Genomic DNA, 15977 nt, shown 5'->3' with positions numbered 1-15977 from the left:
AGGGGAGGTGTCAGGGACAGGAATGGAGTCATGGGTAGCATGTTCCTGCGTTTTAGAGTGGGGCATGTGTCCTCATGGATGGGGGGAAGGCTGTCACTAACTTGGCCATGGATAGCTGTCATTTTAAGAGAACCAGATTTGCTGGCAAGAATTGTTTTGAAAGAAGCCGTGTAGGGAAAAAAAAAATCCCAGACCATATTCCTTCTCACTCTGCCCCCTGGCACCCCAAGCCCTCTGTCATCAGCATGAATTTCAGTCCCTCACCTGGTTCCCCCTAGGTATTCCCAGTCCCTCCCAAGTGTTTGTTATCCTGGAAGGCACCATGACGCCACCAAAGGCCAACGTGGGGAGCATTAGTTCTCCTCCTCACCCCTCTAAATATTCACCACCCCCCTTAAAGCGTCCCAAACATACGGTCTTAATAAAAACACCATGCTTCCTCTGCAAGCAGGGCATCCTGGGAAGTACTTCTCAAACTTTATGGTGTATGTCGATCACCAGGGGGTCTTGTTTAAATGTACCCTTGGATTCAGTCTTCTGGAGTGGGGTTCCAAGATCCAGCATTTCTAGCAAGCTTCCAGGTGATGCCAGTGGTGCTCCTTGGGAAACCACACTCTGGGTGTGGAAGTCACCCCACCTCTGTCTCCCACCAGCCAGCGAAGCCTCTCCTAGTGAAGCCCCTACTGTGGGAGTGTCTGATGGGGGCAGAGGGGAAGCAAAACTGCCCGTGTCCCTTCTTGAGCCCCCTCTTCTTTTTTCACATCCCTCTTCCCTCGGCACTGTAATTCCCTCTTTTATTTATATCTTCTTTGTTCTCGTTCCTCTTGCTTTCTCCCAAGGGCCCATCAGTATAGCTAGGACATGTGAGGTCGATAGGCAGTGGGGATTTTGTTCCATTTTGGTATAATGTGATTCCCCTGTGAAAGTTGAAATTATCTCCCTTAATCCCCATGCATCTTTTATCTTTAGCAGCTTTCTACTTGATGTTTCTCTTGTAATCCCTGATGTTATTGTATAGTTAAGGGGAGTGTGGGGTAGAGGAGCAGGGGGCCTGAAGTCTCTCTCTCTCTGTCTCTCTCTCTGTCACACACACACACACACACACACACACACACACACACACAGATACAACCTCTGTGCTCTGCAAGGAACTTCCAAGAGTCAAGTTCCTTTCTGGTCCTTGGTTTCTTCATACATATACTATGGGGTTGTGCTGGCAAATAGGGGAAGGGTCCTCTCCCTCTAACATTCTTTGAGCTTAATAAATCAACCAGCATATTTTAGTTTCTCCCTACAAAATCTGGGGCTTTAACTTGCCATCCAACTCTACCCCATGCTTCTGTGTGTCTTCTGAGTGATCACTTATCTTCTCTGAGCCTTGGCACCCTTGTTTACAAGTTGGGAGATGATGAGAGTCGCCTGATCTGGGCAAGTTAGGACACAAACAGGGCCCCGGATGTGAAGGTGCCTATCATAGTTCTTGGCAAAATAAGTTTCTTACTCAGCTCGGGCTGTTATAACACAATGCAAGATAAAGGTGCTGGCAGGTTCAGTTTTGGGTGAGGAGCCTCTTTCTGGCTTGCAAACTGCTGCCATGGCATCATGTGCTCAAGTGACCTCTTTGTATGTGATTGGAGAGCGAGAGAGCTCTGGTGTCTCTTCCTTTTCTTGGAAGGACACTAATCCCCTTGCCGGGGCTCTGCCCTCATGATCTCATCTAAACCCAATGACTTCCCAGAAGCCTCACCACATTGGGGGTTAGGGCTTCAACATACGAATTTTTTGGGGGGGGGGAACAAACATTTAGTCCACAACAATAAGGATTAGTCAATGAGGCCGAATTGGTTGGTTCATCTGGGAAGAATGAACAGACCGTTCACGATGCGTGAGGAGCAGTGAAGTCGCACCACAGAGGTGTGGGGAGGAACCAGAGATGGACCCTGTCCTCCAGTCAGCTGGCACAGAGATTTTAGAGTAAAGGATGAGAGGTGGCAGTTAAGAAAGAGACCAGGGAGAGCAGATCCTGGGATGTGAAGAAGAAATAAAACACAGGGGTGGAAGTGGGGGGTGTGGGGAGAACGTGCCTGGAATCCCAAAGTAACTCTTGATGGGTAGGCATCGGCTGGAGGTCCCAGGACATTTTTCTGACCCTCCGACGCTGAGAATGCGAGTCTGCTGGGAGACAGCAGCAAGAGCGGTAAGGGTCTGGGGGTGTCAGTGCCTGATGCAGGAGCTCTGAAAGGCAGACGTACCTCGGACTTCTGATGGGGTGGGGCTGAGGGCAAGGAAGCCCAGGGATAACTTGCTTGACTCTTTCAGAGGCTTCACCATTCTGGCTGGGAGTTTGGGAAATGCTGAGGGGGTGTGCAGAGAAGGGCCGGGCGATAAGGGATTTCATCCTTGAGAGAACTGGAGGAGTAACGATGGCGGTGATGCCACCCTAAGTTAGCGTCAGGAAGACATTTGCAAGGGGATGGAATTGGGTACCCTCGATTGGTGTCATCTTTGTTAAAATTTCAAGATTCCGCCTAGGGGTCATTCTAAAAATCGGTTGCAGAAAAATACCATATGCTGATTGCTGTCAGTTACATGTAACTGTGGTGCCTTTGATTCTGCTGTATTAGTGTCGTGGGTAAGTCATGCAAAATGTATTTGAGACTTAGCTATTTCACCTGGAAATGAAGGGAGAAGGGGCAAATCTCTGAGTCACCTATTAAAATCCCAAAGGTCTCTCTAGAGACCCATCTTGGGTGGTTGCCTTGGATCAACCTGTACAGTGCTCGGCAGGCTGACTCTCCAGGGCCTCCAAATGACCAAATGTGACCAGGAAGTTCGTTTTTATAACCAACCGTCTAGCCTTAAGGCGAAGTTGCGGACCCTCTGCCTCCAGCGGGTCGCACCTCCCCCGCCCAGGGCCCTGGTGCTGGCCTCTGTCTGGCCAGCAGGCGGCGCGCGGGGCAGGGGGGCCCGGAGGGGAGGCGGGTCTCTGGCCCGGGCCGGGACGTGCGCGCGCCCGACGCCGGCGCCGCGCACGCCGGGGCTGGGGAGCCATTTCCGGGCGGGGAGGGGCGGGGCCGCCGGCGGTGGGACCTCCAATCTCGGCGGCAGCGGCTGCAGGGGGAGCCCGCGCTCCGCCGCCCCGCGAGTCTGTCGCGTGGTGAGGAGGAGCCGGGCCGGCGAGAAGGGAGAGGCTGAGGGGAGGAGCGGGGAGGCGGACTCGGGGCAAAGGAGTGCAGGGGGGCCGTTGCGGCTCCGGAAAAGGGACGGTCGAGCTGGGGCCGAGGGCTCTCGGGTGGGCTGGGCAGGGCAGGGCAGGGCAGGGCCGGGCAGCGCGGGGGAGGAGGGAGGGTCGGGCAGAGCGAGGGGCTGGCGGATGCCCGCGGGCGCGCGCTGAGCCTGGGCGCGGGGGGCCCGTGAGTGGGTGCGGGAGAGCGCCGGGGCCGATAGGGAGCGGGCTCCGAAACCCCAGTCCCGCGGAGGTAGGAGCGGACGTCGGGCAGCCCGGATACGCGGCTCCTTGCGAAGAGAGGAAGGGCTCCGGGGTGGGAGGGATGGGGTCGCGGACGAGGCCAGGAGGCTGGACGCTGGGACGGGCTGCCCCCGGCGCCCGTCCTACTCTTCGCCCCGCTGCGTTTGTGGGCTGGGCCCCGGGCTCCGGTTGGCGGCGGGCTGGGCGTTTCCCCCGGGTGTCTACCTGGGGGGCTTGCTTCGTGGGAGGCTGGGCCTGGATTCGTTTGCTCAGCTGTGGGAGGGAAGGCCGGTGCCAGCAGGGTTCTCATTCGCTGGCCCGGGTGCTGGGGGTGGAGTGTCCTATCTGGGAGTGAAATCTGAGCTCTCAAAGGAGGGAGAGAACCATTTCTTGACTGCTCTAGCGACTCTGGGCGGGCAGACGCGACAGTTTAAAGCTTTGGAAGTAAACAAACCTGGTTCCCTTTTGCAGAGGGGAGGCTCCGTAAGGACAGCTGGAAGAGTAAGATGCCGAGTACGGACCTTCTGATGTTGGTGAGCTTTCCCAAACATCCCCTTTGTCATAAGGCGCTTGTCCCTTAAGTTTTATTTTTAGTCCAAAGGATCTGTGTAACTCTCACTTCTGATGCTTGCTTTTCGTAGCTGAGCCTTCCTGCTACCTTTATTTTGGGTTTAATGTTTGAGATGGGTAAGTGACTGAATTAAACATATGAATATATTTGTATTTAATGAATGTGAAGAATCTTTTACAGAATTCTTGCAACTTATTTTAATCTCTCCCTTCCCGTACTACCGGAGCAGTATTAAAACTTGTATTTAATTTTGTTTGGGTCTGCCGTATATTCGTTTAAAAGCGTGGGTCTCCCAGACTAGAGTTATGATTCCTCAGAAAGCAGATATCCTGTCTTACTTGTTTAAAGAGGAATAAACAGGGGCGCCTGGGTGGCTCAGTCGGTTAAGCGGCCGACTTCGGCTCAGGTCATGATCTCACTCACGGTCCGTGAGTTGGAGCCCCGCGTCGGGCTCTGTGCTGACAGCTCAGAGCCTGGAGCCTGTTTCAGATTCTGTGTCTCACTCTCTCTGACCCTCCCCTGTTCATGCTCTGTCTCTCCCTGTCTCAAAAATAAATAAAAACGTTAAAAAAAATTAAAAAAAAATAAAGAGGAATAAACAGCTGTCATGGTGCCCTGTGTATAGTAAGTGCTTAACAAATGCTTGGTGAGTTAAACTGGTTTGAATTTGAGTTATTTTGTTGGACTGAGGAATATGCCTGCTTTGGTAGAAGCTGTTTTTCCCTCTTGAGGTTTTCTGTGCCTTTTTTTTGTTTTGTTTTGTTTTGTTTTGTTTTTTGTTTTTAAATAACTGAGCAGGGAGAATAGCATTGCCAAATGCATGTTTACCAAAATGAAGTTTTATTCTTGGGACCTTTATGATTCCATAGAGGCTCTTTATTGTGAGAATTGCAGGGAGCCTATGGTTTTTCAGTAGCTATATAGAAAAAGAGCGTTTCATTTTTTTTTAAAGTTTTTTTTTTTATTTGTTTTACATTTATTCATTTTTGGGAGAGAGAGAGAGAGAGAATGTGAGTGGGGAAGGGGCAGAGAGAGAGGGAGACACAAAATCTGAAGCAGGCTCCAGGCTCCAGGCTCCAAGCTGTCAGCACAGAGCCCACGCGGAGCTCAAACCCACAGACCATGAGATCATGACCTGAGCTGAAGTCGGTCGGCCAACCGCCTGAGCCACCCATGCGCCCCAAGCATTTTATTTTTAATAAGCTATTTCTCTGAGTCTGAGGTCTCTTTGTGCAAAAGCATTGATTTAAAAACCATTCCTTTCCCCCCCCTTTTTTTTTTTTTAATCTCACTATCGCAGAGAATTGGTAGCCATCACTGGGAATTTGGCAAAAGTGAGTAGTGAGGGTGTTTTTTGTACCCGGTGCTGACTTTCTGTAGTGGCAAAACCTATAAAGTCTGTGGGAAGGGTAAAGAGGGAAACTAAGTTGTGATTAGTTCAGGTGTGAGGCAGAGAGCAAGGATGATTTTAAAGACAGGTAAATACTTGGTTTATCCACAGATCCTGGTGAAGAGTTCCCCTATAATAGTTTCTTGCCTCAAATGTCATAGATTGTCAGTGGATAATAAATAGCCTTATGTGATTTTAAATTCTTACTGCAAGAGCCACATGTTAGGAAAATTGGGAGCTGTAAATAAGTAAAAGGAAGCAACCCCCAATAATTCCACTAGTCGGAAATAACTACCGTTAGTACCTTACAGGGTTAATGCAGAATGATTTGTAACTATTGACAATTTGCTTACAGATCAGTATCTTTATGTAAATTAGGATTTCTGTGTGTGAGTAGGATATACCCTCGTGCCCAGAGATGTGCTTATTACTTCTAGGGCCCGTGGGCTCTCTGTAGCAGTGCTTTTATTTAGAATGTTAACTTTGGAATCAGTTTTGTTTTGAAACATTTCTGTAGCAATCACCACTACTTTTCATTTTCTCATTTGATGATCTATAATATTTAGGGTGTTGATTTGCTTGTTGGTGTAGAGAATTAATTCACACGGATAATGACTGGCCCTCAAGAATCCTCATGCTCTAAAGATAGGGCACTTGTTCCTTGAGGTGCTTTCTCTGAAAAAGTTGTTATTCCTACTTTTCTTTTTTTTTTAAATTTTTTATTTAAAAAAAAAATTTTTTTTTTAACGTTTATTTATTTTTGAGACAGAGAGAGACAGAGCATGAACAGGGGAGGGGCAGAGAGAGAGGGAGACACAGAATCTGAAACAGGCTCCAGGCTCTGAGCCATCAGCCCAGAGCCTGACGCGGGGCCCGAACTCACGGACCGCGAGATCATGACCTGAGCCAAAGTCAGACGCTTAACCAACCGAGCCACCCAGGCGCCCCTTCCTACTTTCTTTCTGTCTCTTTACGTAATGTCCTTCTTCATTCATGTACTTACTGACGCTCTACATCCCTACAACTACAATACCTCCAGCCATACCCTCCCTCCCTGTCTTTCGTTCTGTAGTTATTTCTTTCTGTCTTGTTCTCTCTCCTCTCTCTCTCTCTCTCTCCTTCTCTTTCTTTCTTTCTTTCTTTCTTTCTTTCTTTCTTTCTTTCTTTTGTTATTCATTCTTTGCCTGTGCTGTGCTAAAGAATCAATGGCCAGGGCCCGGTGTTCAATGGGGGCATTAAACCATCATTATCTCTGTTCTTTAGTTACTTTGTATGAAGCAGGAGACTTGTTCTGGGCCCTTTAACTGGGAAGAAAGGACCTTAGTTAATAAAAAATAGCCTGCATGCAGGGCAGTGTATTGTAGAACCTTAGAACCTCAGAATTAGAAGTAATCTCGGAGGCCGTATGATGCAACTTCTTACTTACGTTCTATAGGAGTCCTTTTTTGAGCATCTCTGATAAATGATGTCTAGTCATCCCTCCTTTCTGCCGGGGGGAATAAGATAGACATAAGCTAGGAGATGGTACACGGTGGATCCAGGAATAATAGAAGTCTGATAGTTAATATTTATTGAACAGGTATTACATGTTAGGTGCAGAAATAGATACTCTACATATTTATTTAATTTTCACAATGACCCGTGGAAAAATATGCTGGCATCCTCCTTTTATAGATGGAAAACTAGGCTTAGAGAGGGCACCACAGTGATGAAGTTTTAACCACACTTAAGTCTTACTTCGAATCCCTCCTTTTCTGCTTTGCAGTGCTGTCTCTGGGCCACATTCCCCATAAGGGACAGAAGAGGTTGGTGAGCTTTGTGACTGATGCGAGGGGGTTTGTGTGGACCGGGACTGGGGCAGGCTGAGTAGGATAGCTGTGCCCTCTAAGGGAGCACTTTGGAAGCGAGTGTGTGGGGTGCTTTTGTTTTCTAGTACGATCTTGTCTGAAAATCCGTATTTTTAAAAAAATGTTTTTAAATGTTTATTTTTGAGAGAGATAGAGACAGAGTGCGAGCGAGGGAGGGTCAGAGAGAGAGGGAGATACAGAATCTGAAGCAGGCTCCAGGTTCCGAGCTGTCAGCACAGAGCCTGACACAGGGCTCGAACTCATGAACCGTGCGATCATGACCTGAGCCGAAGTCAGATGCTCAATCAGCTGAACCACCCAGGCACCCCTACATATTTTTTTATACAGGTCTTGTGTATTTTCTCTCACCTTGCAGTTAGGGCACTATATTGCAAACTTAAGAGTTATATTCATGTAAGTGTAATGCTGCAGTCTTTGAATTTCGTTTCAGAATAATAAAGGGGCATACCACATATTTGTTATAAAGAGAGGGCGTTGGGTTTGATAGGGTTGGAAACTATTGTGTGGACAGGATACTGTGAACCCAAAGCATGAAGATGAACTGGGGTCTGTCCATGACAGACCTTGTATTCCAGACTACAGAGCTTGGGCTAACAGCCCTCAGCGCTTTCTTGCCCTTAATTTTGTCCTCTTTTGATAAGGTGGTTTGCCTGCCTTCTTCCACTTGCTTACTTACGGCATGTCACGGCCTGTAATACTTTCCACCTGTGTCTCACAGAGAGTAAGAGGGGTGAGAGTATCCATCGGACACTTGCGATGCTTTCAGAAGAATGTCAAGTCCAGAAATTTTTTTAGGAGTTTTTCTCCACGTTGGCAACCATTCTTTTCATCCAAGTTCTCCTCCTTCCTAGTGCTAGGGAATGGTATCGCTTCGCAAGTTGTCAGATACTTCTGGTTTTTAAGAAAAGAATACTTTATGAAGCCAAGTCTTCTCCTTAGGTGGCTTTTCTCTTGTGAATGGTGCGGTGAATCGTATGCACCATGACAGTGCTGGGTAGAGTTTGAGATAGTTTATCTAGGGCCAAGGTTCTCAGATAAGTGTGATTTTGCCCCTCCCCCCCCCCCCCAACCTCGGAACATTTGGCAATGTCTGGAGACATTCTTGGTTGTCAAACTTGGGTGCTAGTGGTCAGGGATGCAACTAAAGGCCCTACTATGCACACAGTCGTCCACTCTCAAGAATTATCTGGCCTAAAATGTCCGTAGTGCTTGGGTTGAGAAACCCTGGTCTAGGGTTCCTTACCATAGGTAATGGCATCTGGGTAGCCCTTGCATTCATACAGGTAGGGGACTGAGTCTTGTCTTAGAGTTTAATGGGCCCGTTACAGTGTTACTTAGGGTTGTTTTGCCCATGGATGAAGTTCTGCTTTGGGATGTATATATTGGACAATATACAGCATAATCTTCCGTAACACAGTAAAATTGTAAGAAATGTTTTCCTTTGCAACATTTCTGCAGCACTCTCTTGATTTGGAAACAGTAAGCCTGTCTCCGTTTTGTGTTTTGGGTTCAGATGGAATGTTTCTAGACCTTAGAGCTTTATCTTTGAGCCTTGAACCTTTTTCAGGCATGCTTTCTTTCTGAATGTCTGATAGGATTTGAGCAATAAACCAAAAAATCGACACTAAAAGCTCATTTGTAGTATTTGAATCTGGTGTCTTATTTGTAGGATTGTCTAGAAGAAAGGGAAAATTCATTGGGACTGGTAGGACCTTTAAAATTTTGTTGACAATTTGAATGGCCCTCATAAGATAAGTACTGTATTTGGCATTGTTCCAGCCTTATTAGTAAAGTAAAACTTTAACGGCAAGTTTGATAATTTTTCCAGCTGTTGGTCTAAAGGAAGGAGGGGTTATAAATAGAAAAACCTCAGATCCCAGTTTTTGGCTTGGCTTTGCTGTCTGGGTGTCAGGAACTTTTAGTAACGTTTGCCTTCTTAACTAGGCTTTGCCCAATGTCCTGTTGCATAGTTTGTATACATTGGTGGCACAATTGGCCGTCATCGTGGGATTAAGAATTTTCTATGGGAATTGATTTATAGTGAATCAGGAAACATGCAGAACAGAATTACTGGGAGAAAAACCATGCTGTGGGGTAAGAGGAAATACGAGGCATCTGGGAAGATAGAGTAGTACAGGCTGAGTCATCGGTTGGATATATCGATTATCTCCTGGGAGCCTCCAGTAGTGGGACTGAGGAGATGAGAGGACTATTTACAAACTGGGCAGAGTCGAGGAAGACCAGTAGGGGTTGGCGAAACATCTCGAGGCCAAGAGCCATTAGCATTGTTAGGCTTGAAGGGGCAAAGGTGCAGTAGTTTCTGGAACCTTGAGAGGTTAGCTGTAGGTGAGAGTGACCCATAGGATTTCTGCCACTGCCAGCCGGTAGCCCTGCAGGAAGGGAATCCAGGGGCATAAATACCTCAGACTCTGTCAAAATTTTCCCACCCTCTGATCTCATGCTGGAGCCTTTCGCTGGCCAAACCCAACCGGAAAGGGAGCCTGGGTGATTTACTTCATGGAGGGCAGCCCGTTGAGGCACATAGAGGTGGAAGGTTGGGCTGAGGGCGTGGAGGAACCAAGGGAGGATAGCCAGTGTGCTAAAGTTGAGGTCAAGTTAGTTTTGAAAGGCACAAGCGAGAAGACAGCTTGTTAGCAGACTCTGGTAAAATGGATAGGAGATGGAATGTTCTAGAGAAGGAATGTTCTCGCCTATAACAGAAGGATAGATTCAGAGGCAAAGTGTCGCCACGGCTTTGGCAAGGCCAGAGCTGCTTTTTTCCAGACGTAGCCTCAGAATCTTAATTGCCTCAAGGGCCTTTAGAAATCCTGCAGTCCAGCTTCCCTTTGCTCTGTGGAAATCCTTCCCCCAGTGCCCTGCCAGGGGTGGGTGTGGGATGCTTTCTCAGGGAGCTCTTGCCATTGTTGGACAGCTTGAATTGTCAGAAAGGTTTTCATTTGTCCAGATCACTGAACACATCCATTCGGGTTAGGTTTGGCTGCTTATGAGAGAAAAACTAAAGTCATGGCGATTTTTAAAAGGTAGAAAAAGACTTCTCTAAAGTAAGAGGAACCCAGAGTAGACAATTCGTGGCTGATGTGGCCATTCCTGGGTCTTTGAAGAGGTTCCCCCGCACACGGTGTGTCCCCTCCTGGTCCGGGATAGCCGTGCTGAGCTTGAGCTGTCAGGTTCATGTTTTCTCAGGTAGGAAGAGGAAGGGCAGGAAGAAGGGCTTGCCCTGCTTTTGGGTTGAAGGTGTTTTCACGTGGAACTTAGCATACATGCACAAGACTGTATAAAGCACATCGCTGTGTTTTAATAAAACAGTCATAACATCTATCCCCCAGGCTAAAAAATAGAACATTTGGGGCGCCTGGGTGGCTCAGTCGGTTAAGCGTCCGACTTCAGCCCAGGTCATGATCTCACGGTTAGTGAGTTTGAGCCCTTCACCGGGCTCTGTGCTGTCGGTGCATAGCCCGCTTCCGATCCTCTGTCTCCCTCTCTCTCTGACCCTCCCCCACTCACGCTCACTCTCTTTGTCCCTCAAAAAAAAATAAACATTCACAAAACCCTTTAGAATATTTACCTCCAATCCCTGATGACATCTCCTTTCCTTCCCTCTGGGGAGAACTATCCTGATTTTGGGAATAATTATTCTCTTGCTGTGTTAAAGGAAAAAAAGAAAAAAAGTGTTACCCCCCATGTACACTTTCCCTAAGTTCAGTTTTGTTTGCTTTTTCACTTGCTGTAAATTGATTTATATGTATTTTTTGTGGTTTTCCCATGTTGCTCGGTGTTTGTGAGACTCATCCATGTTGGTCTGTGCAGTTTATTGGTTTTAGGTCCTTGATTTTCACTGTTGCATAATATTTCATTGTATGACTGTCACAGATTATCCGTTCCATGATGGGCACTTGGGTGGCTTCCAGTTGGAGGCTTTTTTGAACATTACTGTTAGGAACTTTCTTGTATGTGACAGGGGGTCAGAATTGCAAGTTTTTCTGGGATTTAGTCCTCCTGGTGGAACTGTTGCATTATGACTTCGCTAGATAATGGCAGACTTTTCAGAAGAAGCTGCAACAGTTTATACTTCTAGCAACAGTATATGAGAGTTCTTGTTCCTACACAGCTTGGCAAACCTGGTATTTACAAGGCTTTTTTACTTTTTGCCAGTCCAGTAGGGGTGAAGTCTAATTGATTTCCAGGTGAATTCCCCTAATTACTAGTGAGGGTGAGTGTCCTTTTCAAGGTCTGTTGACTCTTTGGAGCTCCTGTTTTGTGCGGGCCTCTTCCAGCCTTATGCTTTATCAATTATTTGTTTCTCCTTGTAGTTCTATTAGATTTTGCTGTATGTGTTTTGAGATTTTGTTACCAGGTGCATACAGATTTAAAATTGTTATATCTTACCCAGGAGGTTGTGCTTTTTATTTGACAGTGCTTTTTTGAGTTCATATAATACAGCTGTGTGAGCTTTTTGTCATGAAATGGGCAGATTGTAAATGTTTGAAGGAATGGCTTGCCTGTTGTATAGGCAGAAACTGTGGAACAGTCTTCCTCCTAGTCCATTCTTCTGGCACATTGTTATTTATGTGTCCTATTATCCCATGAAGTGGATAAATCACCTTTATTTTATTTTATTTTATTTTATTTTATTTTATTTTATTTTATTTTTTTTAATTTACATCCAAATAGTTAGCATATGGTGCAACGATGATTTCAGGAGTAGATTCCTTAATGCCCCTTACCCATTTAGCCCATCCCCCCCATACCCCCTCCAGTAACCCTCAGTTCTCCATATTTAAGAGTCTCTTCTGTTTTGTCCCCCTCCCTCTTTTTATATTATTTTTGCTTTCCTTCCCTTATGTTCATCTGTTGTATCTCGTAAAGTCCTCCTATGAGTGAAGTCATATGATACTTGTCTTTCTCTGACTAATTTCACTTAGCATAATACCCTCCAGTTCCATCCACATAGTTGCAGATGACAAGATTTCATTCTTTTTGATTGCCGAGTAATACTCCATTGTATATATATATACACACCATATCTTCTTTATCCATTCATCCATCGATGGACATTTGGGCTCTTTCCATACTTTGGCTATTGTTGATAGTGCTGCTATAAACATGGGGATGCATGTGTCCCTTCGAAACAGCACACCTGTGTCCCTTGGATAAATGCCTAGTAGTGCAATTGCTGGGTCATAGGGTAGTTCTATTTTTAGTTTTTTGAGGAACCTCCATACTGTTTTCCAGAGTGCACCAGCTTGCTTTCCCATAAATCACTTTTGAATTTAAAAATGAAGTAGAGGGGTGCCTGAGTGGCTCAGTCAGTTAAGCGTCCAACTTTGGCTCAGGTCATGATCTCACGGTTCGTGGGTTCAAGTCCCCCATCAGGCTCTGTGCTGACAGCTCAGAGCCTGGAGCCTGCTTCAGATTCTGTGTCTCCTGTCTCTGCCCCTCCTCGGCTCATGCGATGTCTCTCTCTCTCAAAAATAAAGAAACATTAAAAAAAATAATTACAAAAGAAGTAGAGTTCTCGGGTGCCTGGGTGGCTCAGTTGGTTAAGCGCCCGACTCTTGATCTCGCCTCAGGTCGTGATCTCTCGGTTCTTGAGTTCAAGCTCCGTGTTGGGCTATGCACTGACAGCACGGAGCCTGCTTAGAATTTTCTTTTTCCCTCTGTCTCTGCTCCTCCCCCATTCGTGCACTCTCTCTTTCCCTCTCTGTCTCAAAATAAGTCAACTTAAAAAAAACATAAAAAAAAGTGGTTCTTTTTTTTGAGGTATATCTTACAGTAAAGGGCACAAATCTTAATGGTACAGGTCAGTTATATTTGCATATGAGTATGCTGTACTCGCTGCCCAGGTACAAAGAATGGCCAGCATCCCAACAAGTTCCCTCGCATTTGGTACGCACCAAAGGTTATCTTTCTTCTCACTGTAGGTTAGTTTTGCTGATTTTTGAACTTTGCATAAATGGAAACATACAGTTCACGTTATTTTCTGAGTATCCTTTTTGCTGAATCTGTGAGATTCAGCCATGCCCTTATATAGCAGTATTTTTTTTTTTTTAATTTTTTAACGTTTATTTTTTGAGATGCCAAGACAGAGCATGAGCAGGGGAGGGGCAGAGAGAGAGAGGGAGTCACAGAATCCGAAGCAGATTCCAGGCTCTGAGCTGTCAGCAGAGTCTGACGCGGGGCTTGAACTCACGAGCCACGAGATCATGATCTGAGCTGAAGTTGGACGCTTAACCGACTGAGCCACCCAGGCGCCCCCGGGTAGCAGTAGTTTTAAAACTCATGGCTGTGTAGTTGCACAATGTATAAAATCCCACCATTTATTCATTCTATAGTTGACGAACATTTCTGTTTCTGGTGTTGGCTGTTTTGAATGACACTTCTACATTCTTGATTGAACATGTCTTTTGGTAAGCACAGAATTGCCAGGTCATGAGGCGTACTGCCAGACAGGTTTCCCGAGTGGTTGTCTGATTTACACTCCCACAAGGTTTTCTTAATATGTAACTTTTGCATTTTGCTTTCCAGCAACAAATCTTAAATTTCTGTTACCTGCACACTACATGTGGGAGACAGCATGGAAAACTCTTTCCTGAAGCAGGTTAGGCACTTCTAAAGTGTGAACCACCCTTCCGTTTCTGTCATTTCCCCGGAAAGTAAAAGCCTACTGCATTCTTATTTACCTCGTCCATCACTATTAATAAACATTTGACGTAAAGAGAGCAGAGTTTTCTGTTAAGGGCAGACGTTTAGATTTGCAAAACCCCATTTGTAGCAGATAATTTGAAGGTAAAATCATAGTGCTCCGGAACTCTTTGGAGTCTAAGTAGCTGTTATAGTAGGTTTATACTTTGTGCTCCATATTGGGGAGACCTTTTTTTCTGGAGGCTTTTTCTGAAGGCATTTAAATGCACTCCTTTGAAATGCATTTTGGCTGATGCATCTAAAAAGGGATACATCAGTTCTGTCTTGAGTTCCAGTCTTACTGGTGCTGGGACAGGTGAGGCAAATAGAAGATTCTGTTTGCAAACTCTAACAGGAAGGACCAGAGGACAAAAACAAGAATGCCATGGGAGACCTGCTCCTTGGCTAGCTGCATTGCAGCCAGGGCAGACGAAGGCCTAGGGTTATATTGCCCAGCCCTTTTTGATAAGCTTGTGATTTCAGATGCTTTCCCAAGACTCGTAACTATAGCAGTCAACAGCAATCTGTCCAGATGCCTGAAATCAGCCTTATGATCTGTAAACATAAGTGGGTAACCAGTTTAGTCTTGTTTTGTAAGTAAGAGGACACTTGTAATCTTCTGATCGAATTAAATAGTGGAAGGCCGAGAGTTGATGTAACATCTGTCTTATTAAATTGAGGAGCAGCTCACTAGTCGCTGGCGTCTTACTACCATCCTCTGTAAGAAAACACAGTGTAGGGGTGCCTGGGTGGCTCAATCGGTTAAGCGTCCTACTTCCGCTTGGGTCATGGTCTCACCGTCCGTGAGTTCGGGGCCCTGCATCCGGCTCTGTGCTGACAGCTCAGAGCCTGGAGCCTGTTTCAGATTCTGTGTCTCCCTCTGTCTCTGCCCCTTCCCCACTCACACTCTGTCTCTGAAAAATGAATAAACCTTAAAAAAATTAAAAAGAAAAAAAGAAAACACGATGTAGGCATGGGAATCAAACCACTTACAGCCTCTCCCAGCTCTATCTGTGGGACTTTGCTTGAGACCTTGCAAAGGTTACTTGTCCTTGTTGCTTACTGAAAAGGAAAGGGGAATGTTTCCTCACAGAGATTCCGATTCTTCAAATACTTAGCGTTTATTATCTGCGGTTGCTTTCTTATTACCTTACTGCACTGAATACTCACAGCAGCCCTGAGAGTAGATAGATGGGGGTATCTTTTTGTCCGGTGAACTTTTTGTTGAATTATAGCAATGGCATCTGTTTTTGCAGATGAGCAAAATCCTGCTGCATCGAGACTTAGTAATGTGCCAGAGGCCACACAGAGCTAAAATTAGAGTAGAAGCTTTTGATTACCATTCCAGACTTTCCAGGGCACCACGGCTGCCTATAGAACACTAGTAACAGGCCACTCGGCGATCCCACAGAAGTCGTGACGAGTGTCAGTTCAGCACGGCACTCAGAGGTGGCTGTCCCTTTCACATACCCCGGGTAGTGGCTGGAGTGTGTGTTTATGAGCTGCCAAAGGAGAAAGTGTTTTTTAAAAACCTCATCTAAAAATGTAGCAGTTAATAATTCTGTTTATAAACTCTTAAAAATACATACCGTAAAACAATAGTGATCCACTTTGTCTAGTTTGTATATAATTTCTAAGTTAGTTTTAGATACCTAGGGTTGATTTCATTTGGAGTCCAAAGCTTTATTCTGTGTTTCTGGAATTGCAGAGTTTCTGCTGGTTTTTTGGCCCATATGGCAACTTGTTTTCAGAAAGGCTTTTGGGTTTTTGGGGGGTTTTTTGTGGTTCTTTTTTTGTTTTTGTTTTTAAAGAAAGCCTGTGAATCTTAGGTGGTTGGTCTTAGCTACGTTTGGTAGACAGAGATGAAATTGCTGGGTCATAATGCCCCCCCCCCCTTTTTTTAAAGTGTACAGTTCATCAATTTTTTATCGTGTTCTCATAGTTGTGCAGCCATCCCCACAATCTCAGAACATTTTC

The 15977-nt window shown here is 45.9% G+C and overlaps 1 protein-coding gene across 3 annotated transcripts in view; it reads left to right on the top strand.

Moving 5' to 3' along the window:
- Positions 1-3082: 3082 nt before the first annotated feature.
- The window catches only part of SGPL1 (sphingosine-1-phosphate lyase 1), a 58989-nt gene continuing 46094 nt past the window's right edge, over positions 3083-15977 (top strand). The window contains exons 1-2 of one of the 3 annotated variants that reach the window (XM_030335586.1): positions 3083-3157; positions 3941-4002. In XM_030335586.1, coding sequence (XP_030191446.1) covers positions 3976-4002 — 27 coding nt within the window. In that variant the 5' untranslated portion in view covers positions 3083-3157; positions 3941-3975. Of the gene's footprint in view, positions 3158-3185; positions 3293-3940; positions 4003-15977 lie in introns of those variants that run through there. The other 2 variants (XM_030335587.1, XM_032595281.1) reach the window with 2 other exon arrangements.

This window comes from Lynx canadensis, chromosome D2, assembly GCF_007474595.2.
Source record: "Lynx canadensis isolate LIC74 chromosome D2, mLynCan4.pri.v2, whole genome shotgun sequence".
Classification (NCBI taxonomy): Eukaryota; Metazoa; Chordata; class Mammalia; order Carnivora; family Felidae; genus Lynx; species Lynx canadensis.
This window is presented reverse-complemented; position numbering and strand designations above follow the sequence as displayed.